The sequence below is a fragment of the Siniperca chuatsi genome, linkage group LG17 (assembly GCF_020085105.1).
Source record: "Siniperca chuatsi isolate FFG_IHB_CAS linkage group LG17, ASM2008510v1, whole genome shotgun sequence".
Classification (NCBI taxonomy): domain Eukaryota; kingdom Metazoa; phylum Chordata; class Actinopteri; order Centrarchiformes; family Sinipercidae; genus Siniperca; species Siniperca chuatsi.
Window position 1 is genome coordinate 25333753 of NC_058058.1, and position 17650 is coordinate 25351402.

A 17650-nucleotide genomic window follows, 5' to 3' on the forward strand; every position below is an offset into this window, starting at 1 on the left:
CAACTCATTGAGGGTATTTGTAATTTCCTCCTAACAGCAGAGAAACTTGAGGGGAATTTAGATAATTTTTTCTTTCTCTCTAACTCTCTCTCCATGCTCCCACGAGAAGGGAAGTTGTTCTGGTAAATAAAGAGTTTAGTAGATAGAAACAGTTTGCCAGATCACAAACATCTTCTCGTTGGCTCTGTTGAAGATCAATTTCAATGGCCCTGTTTGGCCTCACTTTGTGTCATGTCTGGTTGGAAAATGTTTGAAACCAGTTTACCAATTGAAAATGTTGTTTACTTCAGGTTTCATGTCATAAGAACTATTCATGGTGTACTGACTGAGCTCTGACTTGAATGAATTCTGACAACAACAAAGAAGTACTTGTTATTTATGGGAGTGGTGTGTTAAGAGTAAAATCAACAACATCAATTTTTTACTATCCATGTCAATTTGAAATTGTAATCTGCAACATCCATGCCGTGTCAGGTTCTTAGTGGATATTCATTTAAAAATGCGATGTGTGGTTTGCTGTCAAATAAACTGTATCATTAAAGAAAGAGGTACACAATTTGAGTCAGTCTCTCCTGGAAGGCATTCGTAGTGTTGTTGCACTCGATTCTTCCCGTGAAAAATGACAGAAATAGTTGTATCAAGGATGCAAAAGACCGCTAGAGAGAGTTCAAACCCTGGTTCCCCAATATCTGCACAGCTGGCCAATCACGGTGTGAATGTTAGGTCGTTGGTTTCCTTTTTGCTCACTGCAAATGCTTCTGGATACCTTTTTGTGCAACTTATAATTTAACATGTTAGAACTGTCAATTCTTTGGTCATTTGGGGGTTTTAGTAAGTGCTGTTATTGTATTGTACCTGATACAATGATAGATAGATAGATTTTTTTTTTATTGTCCCCAAAGGGCAAATTAATTTCCAGAGTGCATTATATGTACCTCCAGGACATATAAACATTTACACAGGGGACCAATGATTTTGGAAGCAGTGTATACCAAAAACAAAACATTGCTTCAAACTACAACTGGTAATAATTTTGTTCTGTCCATCCACAGTATGTATAACGCAGCTATTGGAGTAACAATTTAACTGTTTTTTGTTTTTTTTTGTCTAACCAGAAACTGTTGGAGCGGACCCGGGCTCGCAGAGAAAACCTGCAGAAGAAAATGGCAGAGAGGCCAAATGCAGCAAACAGACAGATGGTCAAAAGGCCCAGAGAGCCACTGGCTGACACCAATAGTGTGATCAGTGAGCCGGTCATTGATAAAGGTATGAACACATTTGTTGGTTGTTGTCTGCTGAGACTTTTCCTGTCAGTTTTACCACTGAGTTGCAGCTCTACTCTTTGCTTATATTTCCCCATCACTTCCCCCCAGTTCCACAGGTGTCCTCCAAGCCCTCTCCTTCCAAGCGTAGGTGCTCAGGGGAAAACGTCCAGCCTGCAGCCGGTGAGGAGAACCAGCAGCCAATGGTGGCACGAGCTGTGGCTCCTATGCTCTCGGACCCTCCGACAGACAAGAAACCCCCGGTGGGGCCTGCCAGCGTTCGACCTACCTCCTCTCTGGAGAAGACTGCTACCCGGCCTGCTGTCCAGTCTCAGCCAGGGCAGCTGAAAACTGCACAGCCAGAGCCAGAGAAGATGGCTGTCACCCCTGCTCCCGATCTTCCAAGCAGCAGAGAAGCAGAGATGGTGCCTGCCAGTTCAGCCCTGCAGAGGAACAAGGAGGACCTGGTGGAAGATCCAGCTCCATCTGCTGCTGGCATGAAGTCCCGTCTGCAGAGGCTAGCAGAGCAGAGAAAGTGTTGGGATGGCGATGGTAAGAATATTTTGTGTCCTGTGTGAAAATCTGCTATAACTGACTGACAGGGCTTTTAACACAGGAACTAACAGTAGACAGCAACCAAATCAGAAGTTATTATTGTTTCTTATTGCTGTGAAAGTATATATTTTTTTCATATTAATATTATATTAATTAATTTTTACAATAAGTATTTTCCTTTTTAAAGCATACACATGTACAGCTCTGTATAGCAGTGCATTTATTTAGAACACTGGTCTACAACCTTGGGCTCAATTATGTATGTATGATTTTTATTAATTAAAATTAATTCAAACTGGCTTGGCCTGCCTGTCTTCAGTCGGGCCTTCACCGTTATGGTTGCTGTTTTTCTGTAGTTGTACTTTATGTTGTTGCAGCAGAAAATGTTTTTAATTTCACTGGGGCTGCCCACTTGGTGTTTCAGGAATTCAAAGTTTGTGAATGCCAGTTGTCATGAGTGTGCTGTCCACTCTTTTCAATGTGCCCAAATCAAACACATTACTACCTTTTCAGGCACCTCTGTTGCAGTTCCAGACTGCACCCCCCTTTCCCTGTTGAAGAGACAAGCTGAGGTCCCACCAGCTGCCATCCCCACCGCGTCCTCAGAAACTCCAGTGGGAAGGAGAGGCAGACTAGCCAACCTCGCTGCCACAATTGGATCCTGGGAAGACGACCTAAGCCATGCTAACATTCCTAATGAAAATGCAAAACAGAAGCCAGGTGCCACTGTTCCTAAGTTAGCAGTCAGGGATGTTACTGTGGCTGCCATCACTAAACCAAGTGCTGCAGGCCATGTGGCGGCCAGTTCAACTGCAAGCAGCAAGCCTACATCCAGCTCTAATCAGGTAGGTTTACCTGGAATTGTTTTATTTATTCTTCAGCATAATCCGTTATTTCAGTCTGCCTGATATTATACGAGCTGTCTGCTTCAGTGAATTTGGCGGCTTTTTTCATTTTATCTTATGTGAAGAAGACTTCCTGTTACTGCCAGATCTGCTATGAAGACCCTGAAAAGGACTTCATTACTTTGCTCACAAGAACACATTACTTATGACTGCATTGTATGAATATGATAAATATACATTCTGACAACATTTATCTTGGGAATGTCCTAGAATATTTTTTATTTGTTGCATCTATTTCTATTTGTATAATGAAATACATAATTTTAATTTTTATTGTTTGGTCATAATGCAGAAAACAAGCTTGTGGTAATATATTGGTGTCTTTTCAAAGTTTATCCAGCAGGGTGTGCTGCATTTCGAGCTAATGCTCTTCTTCAGACTTGTTCCAACCTGAAGAAGAGCATTAGTTCAAAACGTACATGGATGTGTCAGTAAATTGCACTTAAGAGAGCTACAGTGTGCAGACCTTTTTTCATATGTTAAATTATTTAACATGTTAAAGAATATTTAAGTTATATATTCTTTTAATAAAGTTATTTGTTTAAGAAAGCAGCCTTCTGAGTACCTTTTGCATAGTCATATCGTTGCAAAATCCACATTGAAAAGGTCTATTTTCATTACAGCTCAAAAATTCATTATCGGCCACCATATCTGTAATTTCCCCCATCTAAAATCGGTATTGGTCTCAAAAATCCCATATCGATCGGGCTCTAAAGTCGATCGACGGAAAATTAATTAGCAACTATTTTGATAATCATTTAATTGTTTGTCATTTTTCTATCAAAAAATGCCAAACATTTGCTTGTTTCGACTTCTCAAATGTGGACTGTGGGGTAAATACAGTGGGCATTTTCACTATTGTGTGACATTTTATAGACCAAAAAATTTATTGATTTAATCGATCGATCTGCAGATTAATCGATAATGAAAATAATTATTAGTTGCAGGCGCAAGTAAATGGGCACCATATTAGGCCGAGTAAGAAAGATGACATTACCGTGAGAGACAAGGCAGCCCCCCTTTTATTAATTTCAATGTGGCTACTGCGTTGGCACAGCAGGGGTCTTTGCCGCAACATACTGCATTGCTCACCCCTGTAACTGAAGCAACATGCCCCCACCACTGCATTGTTTTTAACACTGGGCTTTTTTTGTTCTGAATGCCCAGTTAGACCCCTAGGACACCAGGACACCCCAACTTGTGTTGTTTTTGAACATGCTTTATAAATAATTGGACTATTGTATGTCTTTTCAGCAGGCTGTGTGTTCTCCAGTGAAGTCTAGCCGAGTGGGATTCCCAAGCCCTCAGAAGGCTGACATTCCTGCACCCAGGCCAGCACTTAAATCCGTAACAAGTCCTCTGAAGAGTTCCAACCAGGGAACAGCCTTCCCATCTGGTCTCCAGAAGGCCGGCCCGTCCTCCTCAACATCAGTGCCTCAAAGTCCCCTGAAGAATCAGGCCCTCTCCAGGGGTCTCAACTCCACCTCCAGCCCCCAGAAGCCAGAACTCTGTGCCAAGCCCACCATTGCTGCCTCCCCTGCACCCCAGGAAAAGGCCACTGCTGGAGCTCCTGGTGAGTTGCAGTTCACTTTGGAATTATTTTATGAAATTGGATACGGATTGATGATCCAGTTCTTCAATGTCAGTCTTCTTGCATATTTTCTTATGTAGAAGTGTAGAAATGTGCTGTCAGTTACTGAATTACTTGGAAAACACATTAGGTTGTATTGTATAATGTTTGGTATCATGCTGTATATTAATACAAAAATGAAATGATTAAATAAAGGCCATAGCTTGTTTTTAATCTTGTAGCTTTGTCTGTAAAGGCTTTTAACCATTTTTGCTCATCAACCACCCCGTTTTATTCAACCAGGCACCAGGAGCACCTTCCTGAGCACGTCCTTTTGTTGTGTTTTCAAATGATCTGGCCTGTTTAGAGAGAATTACAAACTTTATGTCCTTGTTGGTTTGTGGCCAAATATGATTAGAATTATCCTCAATTTTATATGTATACTCAACCTTGTATTTTTAATCATATACACAAATCAGTAATATGACAGCTAGGTCTGATGTTGTGGTTACTTTCCTCCACATGTATGATTGCTTTCCTTCATTCCCAGGTGTAAAATCTTTCCTGGAGCGCTTTGGAGAGAGGTGCCAGGAGCGTACTAACCAGAGCTCCCCAGCAGGGGGCTCAACCCATGCCAAGACTCCCACTGTAACTCCATCAGCAGTCACACCAAACACCAGACTGGTACAGGAGAGGCTCAGAGCTGCCCAGGCTGCAAACACGAGCACGGCTGATCTCGCCCAAAGACAGAAGCTGGTAGGTTAATGTTAGAGATACTATAGTGTGTCATGCTATTGTTGCAGTCATTTTGTTTGATATCAATAGCAAAATTAGATTTAACCCCTCCCCTGATTTCAGGAGCGAGAGTCTGAGCTGGCTCAGATTCGCAGTCGCTTTCAGAAGGGGAACAATATGTGGAAAAACCAAGATGAAGCGGCACAAACTAATAAAAACACAGACATCAAGGTTGGCCAACAAGCATCTGACACACAAATGAAAGTTATGTTTGACATCTCCCAAAATGGTCATGTTTATCATATATGCAAGATTATATTTAATAAATAATATGCTTTTTAGGAACAGCTTTACAAGACTGTGGAGGCTGAAGTTGCCCCATGTGAGCTGCAGGATGAACCCACAGCACCCTCTACTGATGGTACAGATACACCCACAAAGTGCATTCCTCCAGGTATTCAATAATATTTCAGATTGGTGATTGAACATTTTTATTTGGTTGTGTCCCGATGTGTGAGTGATCAGTTACTAGCACTGGCACTTCTTTCATCCATTATGCTGTCTCACAAAATTCCCTCGAGTTGAAAAGTTTTGGCTCATCAAAGCTTTAAGCTGTGCCTTATGTAAAAAGTTTGGAATTACCATCACATTGTGTTTTCCTGACTGAAAAATTAATTTTGCTGGAAAAACTTTAACTAATCTCTAGATGTTGCCAACAGCTTTGTTTTACATAAAAGGTTTGGAATTGGAGTGTACCCATTGCAACATTTGAGAGACTTTGTCAGAGCTGTAGGGGTAATTGTTTGCTTAAGTTTTAAGGTAAACTTCATAAACTGTTTAGTCTTTTGTATGAAGTACAAACTTACCCAGCTCCGAAATTCTAATTGGTTGGAAGATTTTTCTGCATTTGGAGGTTAAGGTGACTGACAAAAAAATCTATTTTTATCTCTTGACATTTGGTAGGAATTTCCACCATTATGTAAACTAGTTTTTGGGGTTTTGTTGCTGAACTGTTTGAGTAATTCAGTCTAACTTGAATTAAAAAGATGGCTTTGAATGTCACAGCAAGTTTGAGTCTACAAGCATTATGTTAAATAGCAATTCAATTTTATTTATATAGTGCCAATTCATAACAGAAGTTATCTCCTTGCACTTTTCCTTTCCCATTAGCAGGTCATGGGTTGGTGGTCTCGCCTCCGGTCTCAACATCCAGTCCTCTGAGGGCGGTCGCCCATACTGTAGAGAAAACAAGTGATGAAACCTCAGAAGAGGAGGTGGTCAAGGAGATAGAGATGAATGTGGACCAGTCCATCAACTCTGCTGTTATCAATGAGTTGTTTGATGGAATCCTGGAGCAGAGTGAAGATCAGAATGATGAGGAGGAGGAAGAGGAAGATGCTTTGAATATCTCCTCCATGTCCCTCCTCACTCCACTAGCAGAGACTGTGGCTGCTGTGGTGAAGAGTCCAGAGAGAAGAATGATGGTAGGCACCAACACGATGTCTCTTTCTACCACTTACCATGTACTTCATGTTAGGGTTACTGTTAGACCTTTCTGGGCGGGGCAAATAGGGCAAGAAACAGCTTAACAATAACATTTTCTTCATGTCTTTGTGCAGACATCAACTCCAGCCAGCTCATTCATCGTAAAGAGCAACACTCCAGACAATGTTTCCAAACCTAGCAAGTTCCAGAGAACTAACATGGTACGAACTGCCTCCTCAGACAGCATTGAGGCCTCAGATGAGAACCACAAACTGCCATATAGGTAAGTGCTCCCATGTCACACTCGGATGTGTTAAAGTTGGCTGTCCTCGGTGTTGAAGTAAATGGGTGTCATATGTATCCGTTTGGTTCTGTGTGTGTTAGCATTGATGCATATAGGTCCACCAGGGTGAAAGAGACTGAGAGACCCAATGTGAAACAGGTGATTGTGAGAAAAGAGGACGTTTCCCACAGAGTGGAGGAACCCAGAGGATCCAGTCTCTTCAGTATCAAACAGAAGATGAAGGTTTGGAATAAATACATTCAGTAAATGTAAAGTTTTCATGTGAACTCTTTAATGCTCTTAGGACTTGTGCCCTGCCCCCCCCCGTACGTGAAACATTTGCTGAAAATACACACAGCTAGCCTAATTTATCACACAGAGGGCAAGCTTCACTATTGCACTGTTTCCATAGATTCTGACGAATGAGATGAACCTGCAGCAGACAGTTATACATCAGGCCAGTCAGGCACTCAACTGCTGCACAGATGAAGAACATGGCAAAGGATCCCAGGTGGAGGCTGAGGCAGAGAGGCTGCTGCTGGTGGCAAGTGAGTTCATCCACACAATAGACGAATACTATGCTAGGCACACGCATATGGTTTTAGAAGTTATTTAGCTATACATGTAGCTGCGAAGCTAACAGCCAGAGAGGACGAGACGGTTTCCCAGAGCCAGCACAGCAGCTCCAGACAGCGATACTCACAACTCTCCTGCTGCTGTAGCTAACATCACAACAGCAGCATGTCTGGGCAAACTAGAAAGTAAGCTGAATGTCCGTGGGCAAGTCATTTAACGTTACCTGACGCACAAATCGTGGCTGGAATAGTGCTGTGTGGCCCGGTCCGAGCCGCTTTGTTTGTTTCCCATTTACAGAGCCAGGGCTGAGTACGAACAGCACACACACTGAACAGACAGCTAGCGGACTGCGAGGAGATTTAGCTGAATATGACAAAAAGACGTGTACTGTATTAGAATCACATACCCCACCTTTTAAAACTACTAGTCAAAGTGCTAATACATTTAAGCTGCTACTTCTAGGCTGTGTGTAAACAAGGCTTGTAGACATTTTCCTTGTATAAATAATAAAGCTATCGCTACAGGCCAAACGTGTATATATTTTAAAGCCACTGTAGGCATGGCCACTCCCAGTGGTAGTATCAAAGCTTGACTTTCATTCCTTTTGACTTTCTTAGCGGAGAGGAGGGAAGCATTGAAGGCAGAGCTGGACTGTCTGAAAGCAGACCCGACAGGCCAGAAAAAGGCCCCGGCAGCCCCAGAACCAACTGGCATGTCTGCCTCCAAGGGCTCCATCACCCTGCAGGAGTTACGCCTGCCTCTCAAGGCAGACTTTGTTTGCTCCATTGCCAACAAGCCAGGTAGACTCAAAATTCATATTACCATATTTTCATATTTTGGTAGCACACCAGTATTGTACATCACCATTTCTGTCTTCTTGCTGTGTCTTAAATATGGGCTTTAAATAGACTGCTATTGACATTAGTGTTAGGAATCAAAGTAATGAGAAAACTGTAGCCTTTCTCTTACTTGATTTTTTTTTTTTTTTTTTTTTGGTCATACCTTCATTAGTGTTGGTGTTTAGTTTTGGAGGCAATTTTATAGATTTAGTCCTGAGATGGAAAGTATTGAATTTATTGTACTGATGGTTATGAATATCATTCTGTCTTTTGATTATTTCAGGGTCAACCAAACACTCCTTCTTCATCATGATTCGTGCTGGAGCAGAGAACACTGTGGCCACGCCATTAGCCAGCACACACCGCAGCCTCAGTGGGGACACCCTCGCCTTCCCTACAAAGTTCACCATGTAAATCCCACACTCTTCATATAAAAGAAGACACACAGTGTTATTTGATAATAACTGATTTGATTGTGATTCAGACATTGTTGTTTACCTTTTTTACATGATGCTGTTTAGTATGGTTGTTTGGTTAAATTGAATGTGTTAAGTAAGTTTGTGCCAGTCTATATTGAACAGGAAATAGGTCAAACAACATTTTGATCAGATTCTATACATATATGTTGTTCATGATTGTTGAATATTGATAAATACCCCTCTCCCCCTTGACTTTCAGATCTGATGTCTCCAGTGACTTTGAAATTAATATTGAGGTTTATTGCCTGGTGAGTGTCTTACATCATGGTTTCCAGATACCAAATACTGATGCTCTGACCACGTATTTTCTGGATTTCTTTAAAGTCTTACATTTTGTAAACAAAACCCCAAAAAACGTTCACACCTTTTGAACACATACTACATTCTCTTAGATATTCATAGTCTCTGTTTTCCAGATCTCCTTTTTATATTGTAAAAATAAAATATAACAATCTGGGAAACTAAAATCTGTAATTTCACTGCAGCTCTGTTGATTTTTGAATTCACATGTGGCCCTAAAGATATTAGGAAAAGTGCAACAAATTCAGCTATCTCAGTACTACTGTTTCATTATATACTATTAGATACTGATGACACATTGAGTGTCTGCAAATACTGATACCATTCAGATACTTTTTTTATTATTTATTTATTTAATTTAAAAAAAAAATGTTTTACTTTGTAATATCTATTTGTTATGAAGTCTTCACATGCACTTTGCTTAAGATGATAATGAAAACATGATCCTTAAATTGTCAAATACTTAAATCCCATCAGTGCAGATGCATAGTTAACAACCTAAGACACACTTCTGAGTTCCATATGCCTGCTGTAAAAGGAAAGGCTTTGTTGTTTCCCAACTGTTATGACAGGGGTTCATCGAGCACATTCAATTTAATAAAAGTTCTTTTATCATATTTGTTGCGTTGCTGAGGCCCTAATTACTCCTAGTTTTTCTCCATAGTTGCACAGCTTCCTTTTACCCACGAGTTATCTTTTGATGTATATTTTGATTATATTTCCCTTGTAAAACATATTTTTGATAACTGGTACATAAATGTTTTTAGTATTGAGCTGCTTATCTAAAATGTCTGATTACTGATTCATTACAATCTTGTGAATTAACTGATGACAACCCCAGGTGCAGAAGCGTGAGGTCTGCAGTGACAAGAAGAAGAAACCCAGCAAGTCAAAGGTAAATGCCCTCTTTGTTTTTTACCAAATGGAAAACACATTGTCAGTGGTGGAACATGCTTTAATACTGTGTGTGTGTGTGTGTGTTCAGATGATATGGAGAGAGGTTCATGAGGCCCATGATTTGTGTATGTCGGTATGAACAGTTTCTGTATCAAATCCCTCACATGTTGGTGGGTGTGCACTGTGTGGGCAGGTGGAGTCTAAAGAATATCACTACTGCAGAACTGTTTTCATCTTTGTGTGGTCATTTCATTTAGTGGAGAATAATGTTAACTGGACAGCATACGTGTCCCTCAGACACACTATACTGTCACTCCCAGCTTTCTTTATGAAGCAAAAATACATTTGCTTTACTTTTATGTTTCTAGGCTATCACTCCAAAGAGATTCCTCGCCATCACTGTAAGCATTTCAAATTCATTTTCTGCTGCCCAACACACTTTTTTCCCTCTAGAATTTTATATCAGAATGTAACCCTTAGTTCTCTGACTGATATTTGTTTTTTAATTTCTTCTCTTCATCTTTTGTCTTGCAGAAAAGTGTCCAGACACCAGGTATGCCAAAATATAAAGTCAGTAAAGAAACGATTTGTACTATTGAGTCAAATGTGTGCCATGAGGTGTTTTTATAAAGGTGTACTCTAGTGATTGAGTATTGCTCTTCAATAAGAATTGTCAAAACTGAAGCAGCAGAAGCAGATTCTTAATTTTTATTTAATCCTACACTTCCCATAATGCTACTGGAATGCGTCTCTTTGTTAGGCCCTCCCTGCCTAGTAAACGCCCACGTTCTTTGCAACTTCACACTCCTACTTTGTAACGCAGGCTTTCTGTTTATAAATTTGTATTCTCTGAGCCAAAGCTGAGGTAACAGCTGACCCTAACCCTGATGACATCATCTGGGTTATTTTCTGTTATTTTAAAGACCTTATACAACTGTTTTCACTGGCTGAGTAGTACTCCTTAGGACAAGTAAACTAATCTTGACGTGTAAATTTGGTGGAGTGCCCCTTTAAGCTCCATATGAGGTATTACTGATGTCGTTCTTTCTGTGTGTAGTTCTGGCCAGTCCAGGAGGCCCCAACGCTGTTCGCACCAGTAACTTCGTCCTTGTCGGATCACACAAGCTCACCCTGTCCTCTGTTGGGAAAAACAAATTTCCTCTGGAGAAGGTATAGAAGCCATTAATGTCACCTTTTCAGATTCTCCTCATGTCTTTTCCACACTCACACTTTTAGAGCACTTTCGTTTTCTTCTTTATTCTGCTTTTTGTATGTGGCTGGCCTTTGTCTGAAGACACAATATCCATGCTGTATGTATGATGCCAACAAATAGCTCACTTGGATCATAGCCATATATTTGTGTACAGGCTTTACAGAGACTCACAGTAACCCTGTTTGTTCTCATGGACAGTATGTTCTGCCTGTGCACTCATTCACCTGCCTTGATATCTTTCTTTTAGATCAAATATGAAGGAAGGGAAAGAGAACTACTCAGTGGCATGTTTCATACCAAGGTTACTACTTGCCCTACTGTATGTTTCTTTTGTTCTGTTTGTGAACACACTAAAACAAGGAATTTTCTGAACTGCATTGTACACTAACATTATCAGCTTAATCTGATCACAAATCTGTTCTCATTAGGGAATGTAAATTGCTTTTCACCTCTGTCTGAGTGTCCGGTGCTTTTTGGCAACTGTTAACCATCTTAAAATAAACTTGCATTGTAACCTTTATTTGTTTGACCATATCTTGTAACTTTAACATTTTTGAATTGTGAACATGATGTCCAAGCTTTTCATTTAGTGTCTTGTACTTTTGGATTCAAGGTGCCATTCCTGTGCCCTCTGGAGGGCCACATCTACCTCAAGATGCAGTGTGAAGTTGGCTCAAAGGTGGAGGAGAAGGGCTTCCTGGTAAGTGCCAGCAGAACAAACCATCACCACAGATTCACTAATGCTAAGGCAGGCATTGGTTTGCTGATGCTGTGCTTGTACTTCTACACCCCCAGACGATGTTTGAAGATGTTAGTGGATTTGGAGCCTGGCACAGGAGGTGGTGTGTCTTATCAGGATACTGCATCTCCTACTGGACCTATCCAGATGATGAGAAGCGCAAGGTAACCGAGCTCTTCTATAACACAACTATCATTACAGAGCGTCTGTATTTCATTTAGTTCTGGACTGGTGGTTCCTGCTTTTTGTGTCGATATTAGTTTTGTTTTTAAGAATACTCAACATTGAAGGAAAATTTCGGTATATTTCAACCTGGCATAGTTTCCATAAATATGGCCGTTGTGACTCTATGGGTCGTGCTAAATTTGCACTCTCCTCATCCCATGTCGAGATTCGAGGAAACAAGGACTCGAGCAAAGCGACATATCAGGGCAAGCTGCGCGATCTCCTACAGCTTTCCAAATATACACGCCTTTTACATGAATCATGTAAAACGCTTGTCTCTGACCCAAAGTAAACACAGAAAGTAGCAGCCTGGAATAGCCATTATGGCTAACTGCATAGGGATCTACATCCAGGTCAACTTGCACAGTGGTTTGTTTAATGTGTGAGGCTGTGGATCACTGTGCAGTAAGCGTGTGCTCGCGCTACAGAAGTAGCAAACGAGATAAAATGGTTCATGCATGCAAGTTTCCACATTTCACTAATAAAATGACAAGATGCACTCTGTGCAGTTTTCATGGGCTAGAGACTAGTTGTGGCTGATTGCTCTGCAACTTGACCCAGACGCTAGTATCAAGGAATTTGAAGACATCGCATTTAATATTTGGATTTTTTCATGAACTGATAACACTTAAGATTCAAATTCTGTAAAATATCAGATAAAACACAAACTACAAATAATTCTGTTTGGTTATTGTAATAAAGCTTTTAAACATTCTTTTATGCTGACGTATAACTGCATAGTATCTAAATTACTCAAAATATAAGATGACTAAAAATGGCAAGCATTTTTTTCAGTTTGGGGAACTAAAAGCTGATGCCTGGTTGCTCGTCTGGCAACCCCTTTTTAAAAGTTAGTGTTGAGCCCTGGGTGTGACTGCGCAGAGCTTTTGAAATAAGAGCAAAGTAATCCTGTAACATTGAAAATACTACAGAAACAGACCAATATTCCAATATTCAGTTTGTCACCTGTTCTTATTTCTTTATTTATTTTCAGAATCCTATTGGTCGCATCAGCCTGGCTAACTGCACCAGTAAGAAGGTGGAACCAGCCAACAGAGAGTTTTGTGCCAGACCCAACACATTTGAGCTCATCACAGTCAGACCACAAAGAGAGGATGACAAAGAGACACTAGTCAGTCAGTGCAAGAATACCATGTGTGTCACCAAGTAAGTTCTTACAATTTATACGTATACACACATCCTGTTCATTAATAAAGTTCGTCTATAAATAATAATGACCCTGCACTGCATAACACGGATTGTTTTTGTGTGCAGAAACTGGCTAAGCGCAGACACTAAGGACGAGAGGAATCTGTGGATGAAGAAACTGAACCAGATTCTGGTGGATCTGCGTATGTGGCAACCAGACGCCTGTTACAGGCCTCTGTAATTACTGCGCTGTCACAGCCAGCCCGCCTGTCTTTTGGACCGGTAATATCAGTGACACATGCAATCACTAAGTGCAATACAGTATAAGAATTGCTTAATAGTTTTACTTGTGGATATCTTACAGGAGATAAGTAACTAAAGACAAGTTATAGATCAGAGGGAAGTAAATAAAGCCATACATTTGAAACATTTCAAGACAGTATTTTTATGTAGGAGTTGGGGTTTGGCGCTATATTTCATACATCCAGACTGGTTTGATACTCTGAATGTTTTTGGGGGTTGTTGAGTTGCCACATTATTTTGTTAATGCAATGATTTAGTTTGCTTGACACATGATGCATGGCTTTAAATTATTTGGTTTCAAAGCTGAAATCAATATATAAGTGGTGTTGAAATTACAGATGAATACTAATTTGAAGCACCACAGTTTTATCACATTCGTCCTGCATGACAGCACAGAACAATACTGATACTTTTGGTAAGTTTATACTTTATATATTAGCTTTTATAACTTGTGGCAGGACTCACGTGTTTTGTCTTCATGGCCGTGCACATATTTTTGATACCAGTTATACCCCAGCTTTCATTCTATTTGTAATGTTTGTTCAGTGTGTATGTAATTGATTCAGTGTGGAAGGTTTGGATAACTGGGGGTAAGGTCAGTTACATATTCTACGCTAGAGCCGACCAACAGTCATTTGTGGCCAATACAGATTTTAATATAAATGCATAAGGATCCCATTTTGGATATTACAGAGTTGTGAACAACTGATGTACAAATCAGAACATTAACAGTTTATAAATGACCTTAAACACATCTTCGGCTGTCTGTACTGCAGTTTACTACTTATTGGTATATACGCTGCTACCGACATTTGATATTGCCCATCTTATTTATTTTCTTTAGAGGAGAGGTTCAGTTGCTGCTTAAGCAATAATACCTGAAATATGTGGTGTTACTACAAATTTTGCTTTGTAAGTCACACCCCTTGTGTTGCTTATGTGGAATATGTAACAGACTTTACGGTGACCCTGCAAGTGTTGTGTAAATGTAATTTCAGATGACAGATTTTCACTTGTTCAAGTAAAAGACGACGCTTTTTCATCATGTTGATAATGAATACAGACTTACAAAACTACACAAGATGCATTGTTTCTGCGTACCTTCTACATACATTTTCATCATGAAGCATATGAGTGAGCAACAGATACTTTAACAGACATCAGTCTGTCACGTATTTGTGGATCAATGAGACGTCAATAAATGCCGGCTTTGACCACTTTATCAAAAAGTAACATTAAATTGAATCTACAGCTACTGTTTTGAAAGCTATGAGAGATTTTAATGTCAGGGTGTCTGTCATGTACTAGAAAATTAAAGTAATGATTTCTGTTAAATTTCTAACGTTAACCAAAAAGCTAATGTGCACTGTCAAAACCTTTAGGATCACAAACAACGGATTGTGGATGTTGCTGCTGTGGTCAGGTGATTCTTACCTGGAACTGCCTTTCATTTTACAGTTAAAGTTGCTGAACTCTTGCTAGTGATGTGTCAAAGTCTGTTTTCCCTTAACCCAGCCACGAAGGACAGTGTTCCAGGAAGCACTATTTGAGGGGGAAACAGACTTTGATGCAAGGGTCGGGGGACCTACTTTAATGTAGTGCATGAAGTAGCAGATGTGTCTTTGAATCACTCAGTAATCAAACAGCAGCAGGTGGTAGTTGTGGTAAACTTACTCATTTATACACAACTTTTCAAAACAAAGTTACAAAGTGCTTTACATGGTTGAACCAGGATTAAAACATTAATGCAAAAAATAAAAAGGAATAAAATAAAACAAGATAAAAACTGACGTGTTGGTAAGATGGTGTGCTAACACTAAAAAGCTTATTATTATTATTATTATTATTATTATTATTATTATTATTATTATTATTATTATTATTAGAAAGTTTTGAGAAGTGATTGTGAAAGAGGTCACTGATTCTGCAGCCTCAGATGCTCAGGCAGGGAATCCAGAGCTGAGGGCCTCTGACTGGAAAAGCCCGGGCACCTTGAGTCTTGAGCCGGGACCCATGAAGAGCCAGCAGAGCCCTGCCTGAGGATCTGAGCCTGCGCTCTGGCTCATAGGGGAGCAGCAATTCAGAAATACAACTGAGAGCTAAGCTATGACGTTATTTAAATGTAATCAGTAAAATCTTAATCAGTCAGTTTGTTGACTAGTAGGAGGATTCGATACGGATTTGATTGTTTTGAAAAGAACTCGGGGGATATGGCAGTTTGTTGCAGTGCCGGAGAAATAGGATGGCCTGGCTTCTTTTACTGCTTTATGATAAGTGGACATTAGTTCCTTTCATGACACCACCACCTGTCCTTTCTCCATTTCTGTTCTGCTTGTCTGCATTTTCTCTTTATTTCTCATGTGTTGGTGCTGCGAGTTGGCTTGGCTCACCTGATTTTTGCAGGTGCTATGGAATCAAGTACAACTTTACATGTATTGTTGCAGTTATTTAGTAAATCGTCTGTAGACGTATTTGGTGTCTGGTTATTGCTATGTATTCCATTAGTGGAATGCCATTTCTTTTCAAGTTTTCGCGATGCTTGCTTTAATTTGGGGGTTATACCATGGAGCTAACCTTCTTTGTTTTATTATCTGTCAGAGGGCAATCCAGACATCATCACTGCTTGCAACGTCAGTTCATTTTCAAGATATACATTTTAAAACCAAATAAATGTAGAAAAAATACACACAAAGGGAGGTGCAAAGCACAAATGATGGTGCAAGCTATGTTTTAAATATACAAGCAATTAAAAAAAACAGCATAGAAAGGTGCATCAGCATTACAGTGTTTCAAATGTTTTTAATTATGCAGCCTATTGTGGTGTTTTGGTTTTTTATTATTGGTAACACTTTATAATACAGCTGCAATTTACAGTGTAATTGTGTTGTGTGAATTAGGTACCAACAAGATACTTACAGATTCCTACTGCTACTTACATGTAGATACAGAGTACAAGTAACAATTTTAGAGGAAAGGAGAAATAAATGATGCTTAATTTGGGGTACAGTACTGGGAAACAGGCGCCTCTTTATCGTTCCGTGAGGGTGAGGACCGTTAACTGGATAGGCTTGTGTTGGGGGTGGGGAGTACATGCCAGGCTTATGTTTTCTAGGTTTGCTGTTGTATTTATAGATGTGTTAGGCATAAAGGGGTTAGTTGATGTAATGGGAGCATTTTGTTATGTATATTTTTGTTTTTTTGGTTGTTTTTTTTTATGTAGATGTATGTAAAATGGGGCACCCTAGAGTACCCCTGTTTTTTGGTAGCACCCAAGGGTGGGTAGTATAAAAGGCCGCCCTTTGCTCCAGCTCGGGAGGTAATGCTGGTTATGGTGGCTGGTCCTGAGGAGTGCTGCTGCTATTGCCATGATCACATGTACATAGCTATAAATCACTTAACTGAAACCAATCACATATTTCAGATCTCTGCCTGAATTATTTCTGAATCGGTTTGTGTGGTTGATTGCAAAGCTCTTTGATGTTTTAGCAGTATTTTTTTTTAGATTTTGTGATGATGATGAAGTTAATTAAACTTCATCATAAGACAATTAAAACTGAAATGTGGACCATGGATCTGCTAAGAAAGGTAGATGCAGTGCAGTAGAGTCACTCTTGTGGACCTGCAGCCCAGAATACAATTCCCCCATAGACCACCACTATAAAAGACAGACCTATACAAAGCTTTTGACAGAACACCTCAAATGGCTCGCACAGTCAAATATTACTATTGTAATGTCTAAAACATGAAGACTTTATATTTGTAAAACTTTCATTAGAATGAATGGGCACCATCTTGGAACATAATAAGTTGTCAATATATATCCATGGTCTTGCTGCTTTCTCATTTAATGAATTGGAAGTGTCCACACCCTGACACCACAGCGATTAAGGAACAAGTCAGACCAGTAGGGCTTGCTTCATCGAGATATCGTGTTGCCATTTTCTCAGGTGATGCAACCTTGCATGTGAAGGCTGCAGTGAAGTTGGGAGGGGAAGAAAAGCACAGGCCTTAACCATAACCATGGTTAAGGACATAACCATTTCTGCCAGAGGTGATGCAGTAAACATGTCAAAATAAATAGTTCAATGTGGAATTTGTAGGAAATAAAAATAAAATGGCTGTTCAGTCTATCAGA

The 17650-nt window shown here is 40.0% G+C and overlaps 1 protein-coding gene across 8 annotated transcripts in view; it reads left to right on the forward strand.

Annotated features, from left to right (window-relative positions):
* anln (anillin, actin binding protein) overlaps positions 1–14591 on the forward strand; it is a 15894-nt gene extending 1303 nt beyond the window's left edge. Inside the window, exons 2-25 of one of the 8 annotated variants that reach the window (XM_044171512.1) lie at positions 1116–1266; positions 1374–1814; positions 2331–2662; positions 3977–4295; positions 4843–5048; positions 5151–5258; positions 5370–5481; positions 6198–6511; positions 6647–6795; positions 6897–7038; positions 7208–7343; positions 7989–8171; positions 8494–8620; positions 8889–8937; positions 9831–9884; positions 9975–10019; positions 10255–10287; positions 10421–10439; positions 10944–11056; positions 11347–11400; positions 11713–11799; positions 11895–12002; positions 13058–13230; positions 13339–14591. In XM_044171512.1, coding sequence (XP_044027447.1) covers positions 1116–1266; positions 1374–1814; positions 2331–2662; positions 3977–4295; positions 4843–5048; positions 5151–5258; positions 5370–5481; positions 6198–6511; positions 6647–6795; positions 6897–7038; positions 7208–7343; positions 7989–8171; positions 8494–8620; positions 8889–8937; positions 9831–9884; positions 9975–10019; positions 10255–10287; positions 10421–10439; positions 10944–11056; positions 11347–11400; positions 11713–11799; positions 11895–12002; positions 13058–13230; positions 13339–13453 — 3570 coding nt within the window. In that variant the 3' untranslated portion in view covers positions 13454–14591. The remainder of the gene's footprint in view (positions 1–1115; positions 1267–1373; positions 1815–2330; positions 2663–3976; positions 4296–4842; positions 5049–5150; positions 5259–5369; positions 5482–6197; positions 6512–6646; positions 6796–6896; positions 7039–7207; positions 7344–7988; positions 8172–8493; positions 8621–8888; positions 8938–9830; positions 9885–9974; positions 10020–10254; positions 10288–10420; positions 10440–10943; positions 11057–11346; positions 11401–11712; positions 11800–11894; positions 12003–13057; positions 13231–13338) is intronic. The other 7 variants (XM_044171513.1, XM_044171514.1, XM_044171518.1 and 4 more) reach the window with 7 other exon arrangements.
* Positions 14592–17650: the final 3059 nt, after the last annotated feature.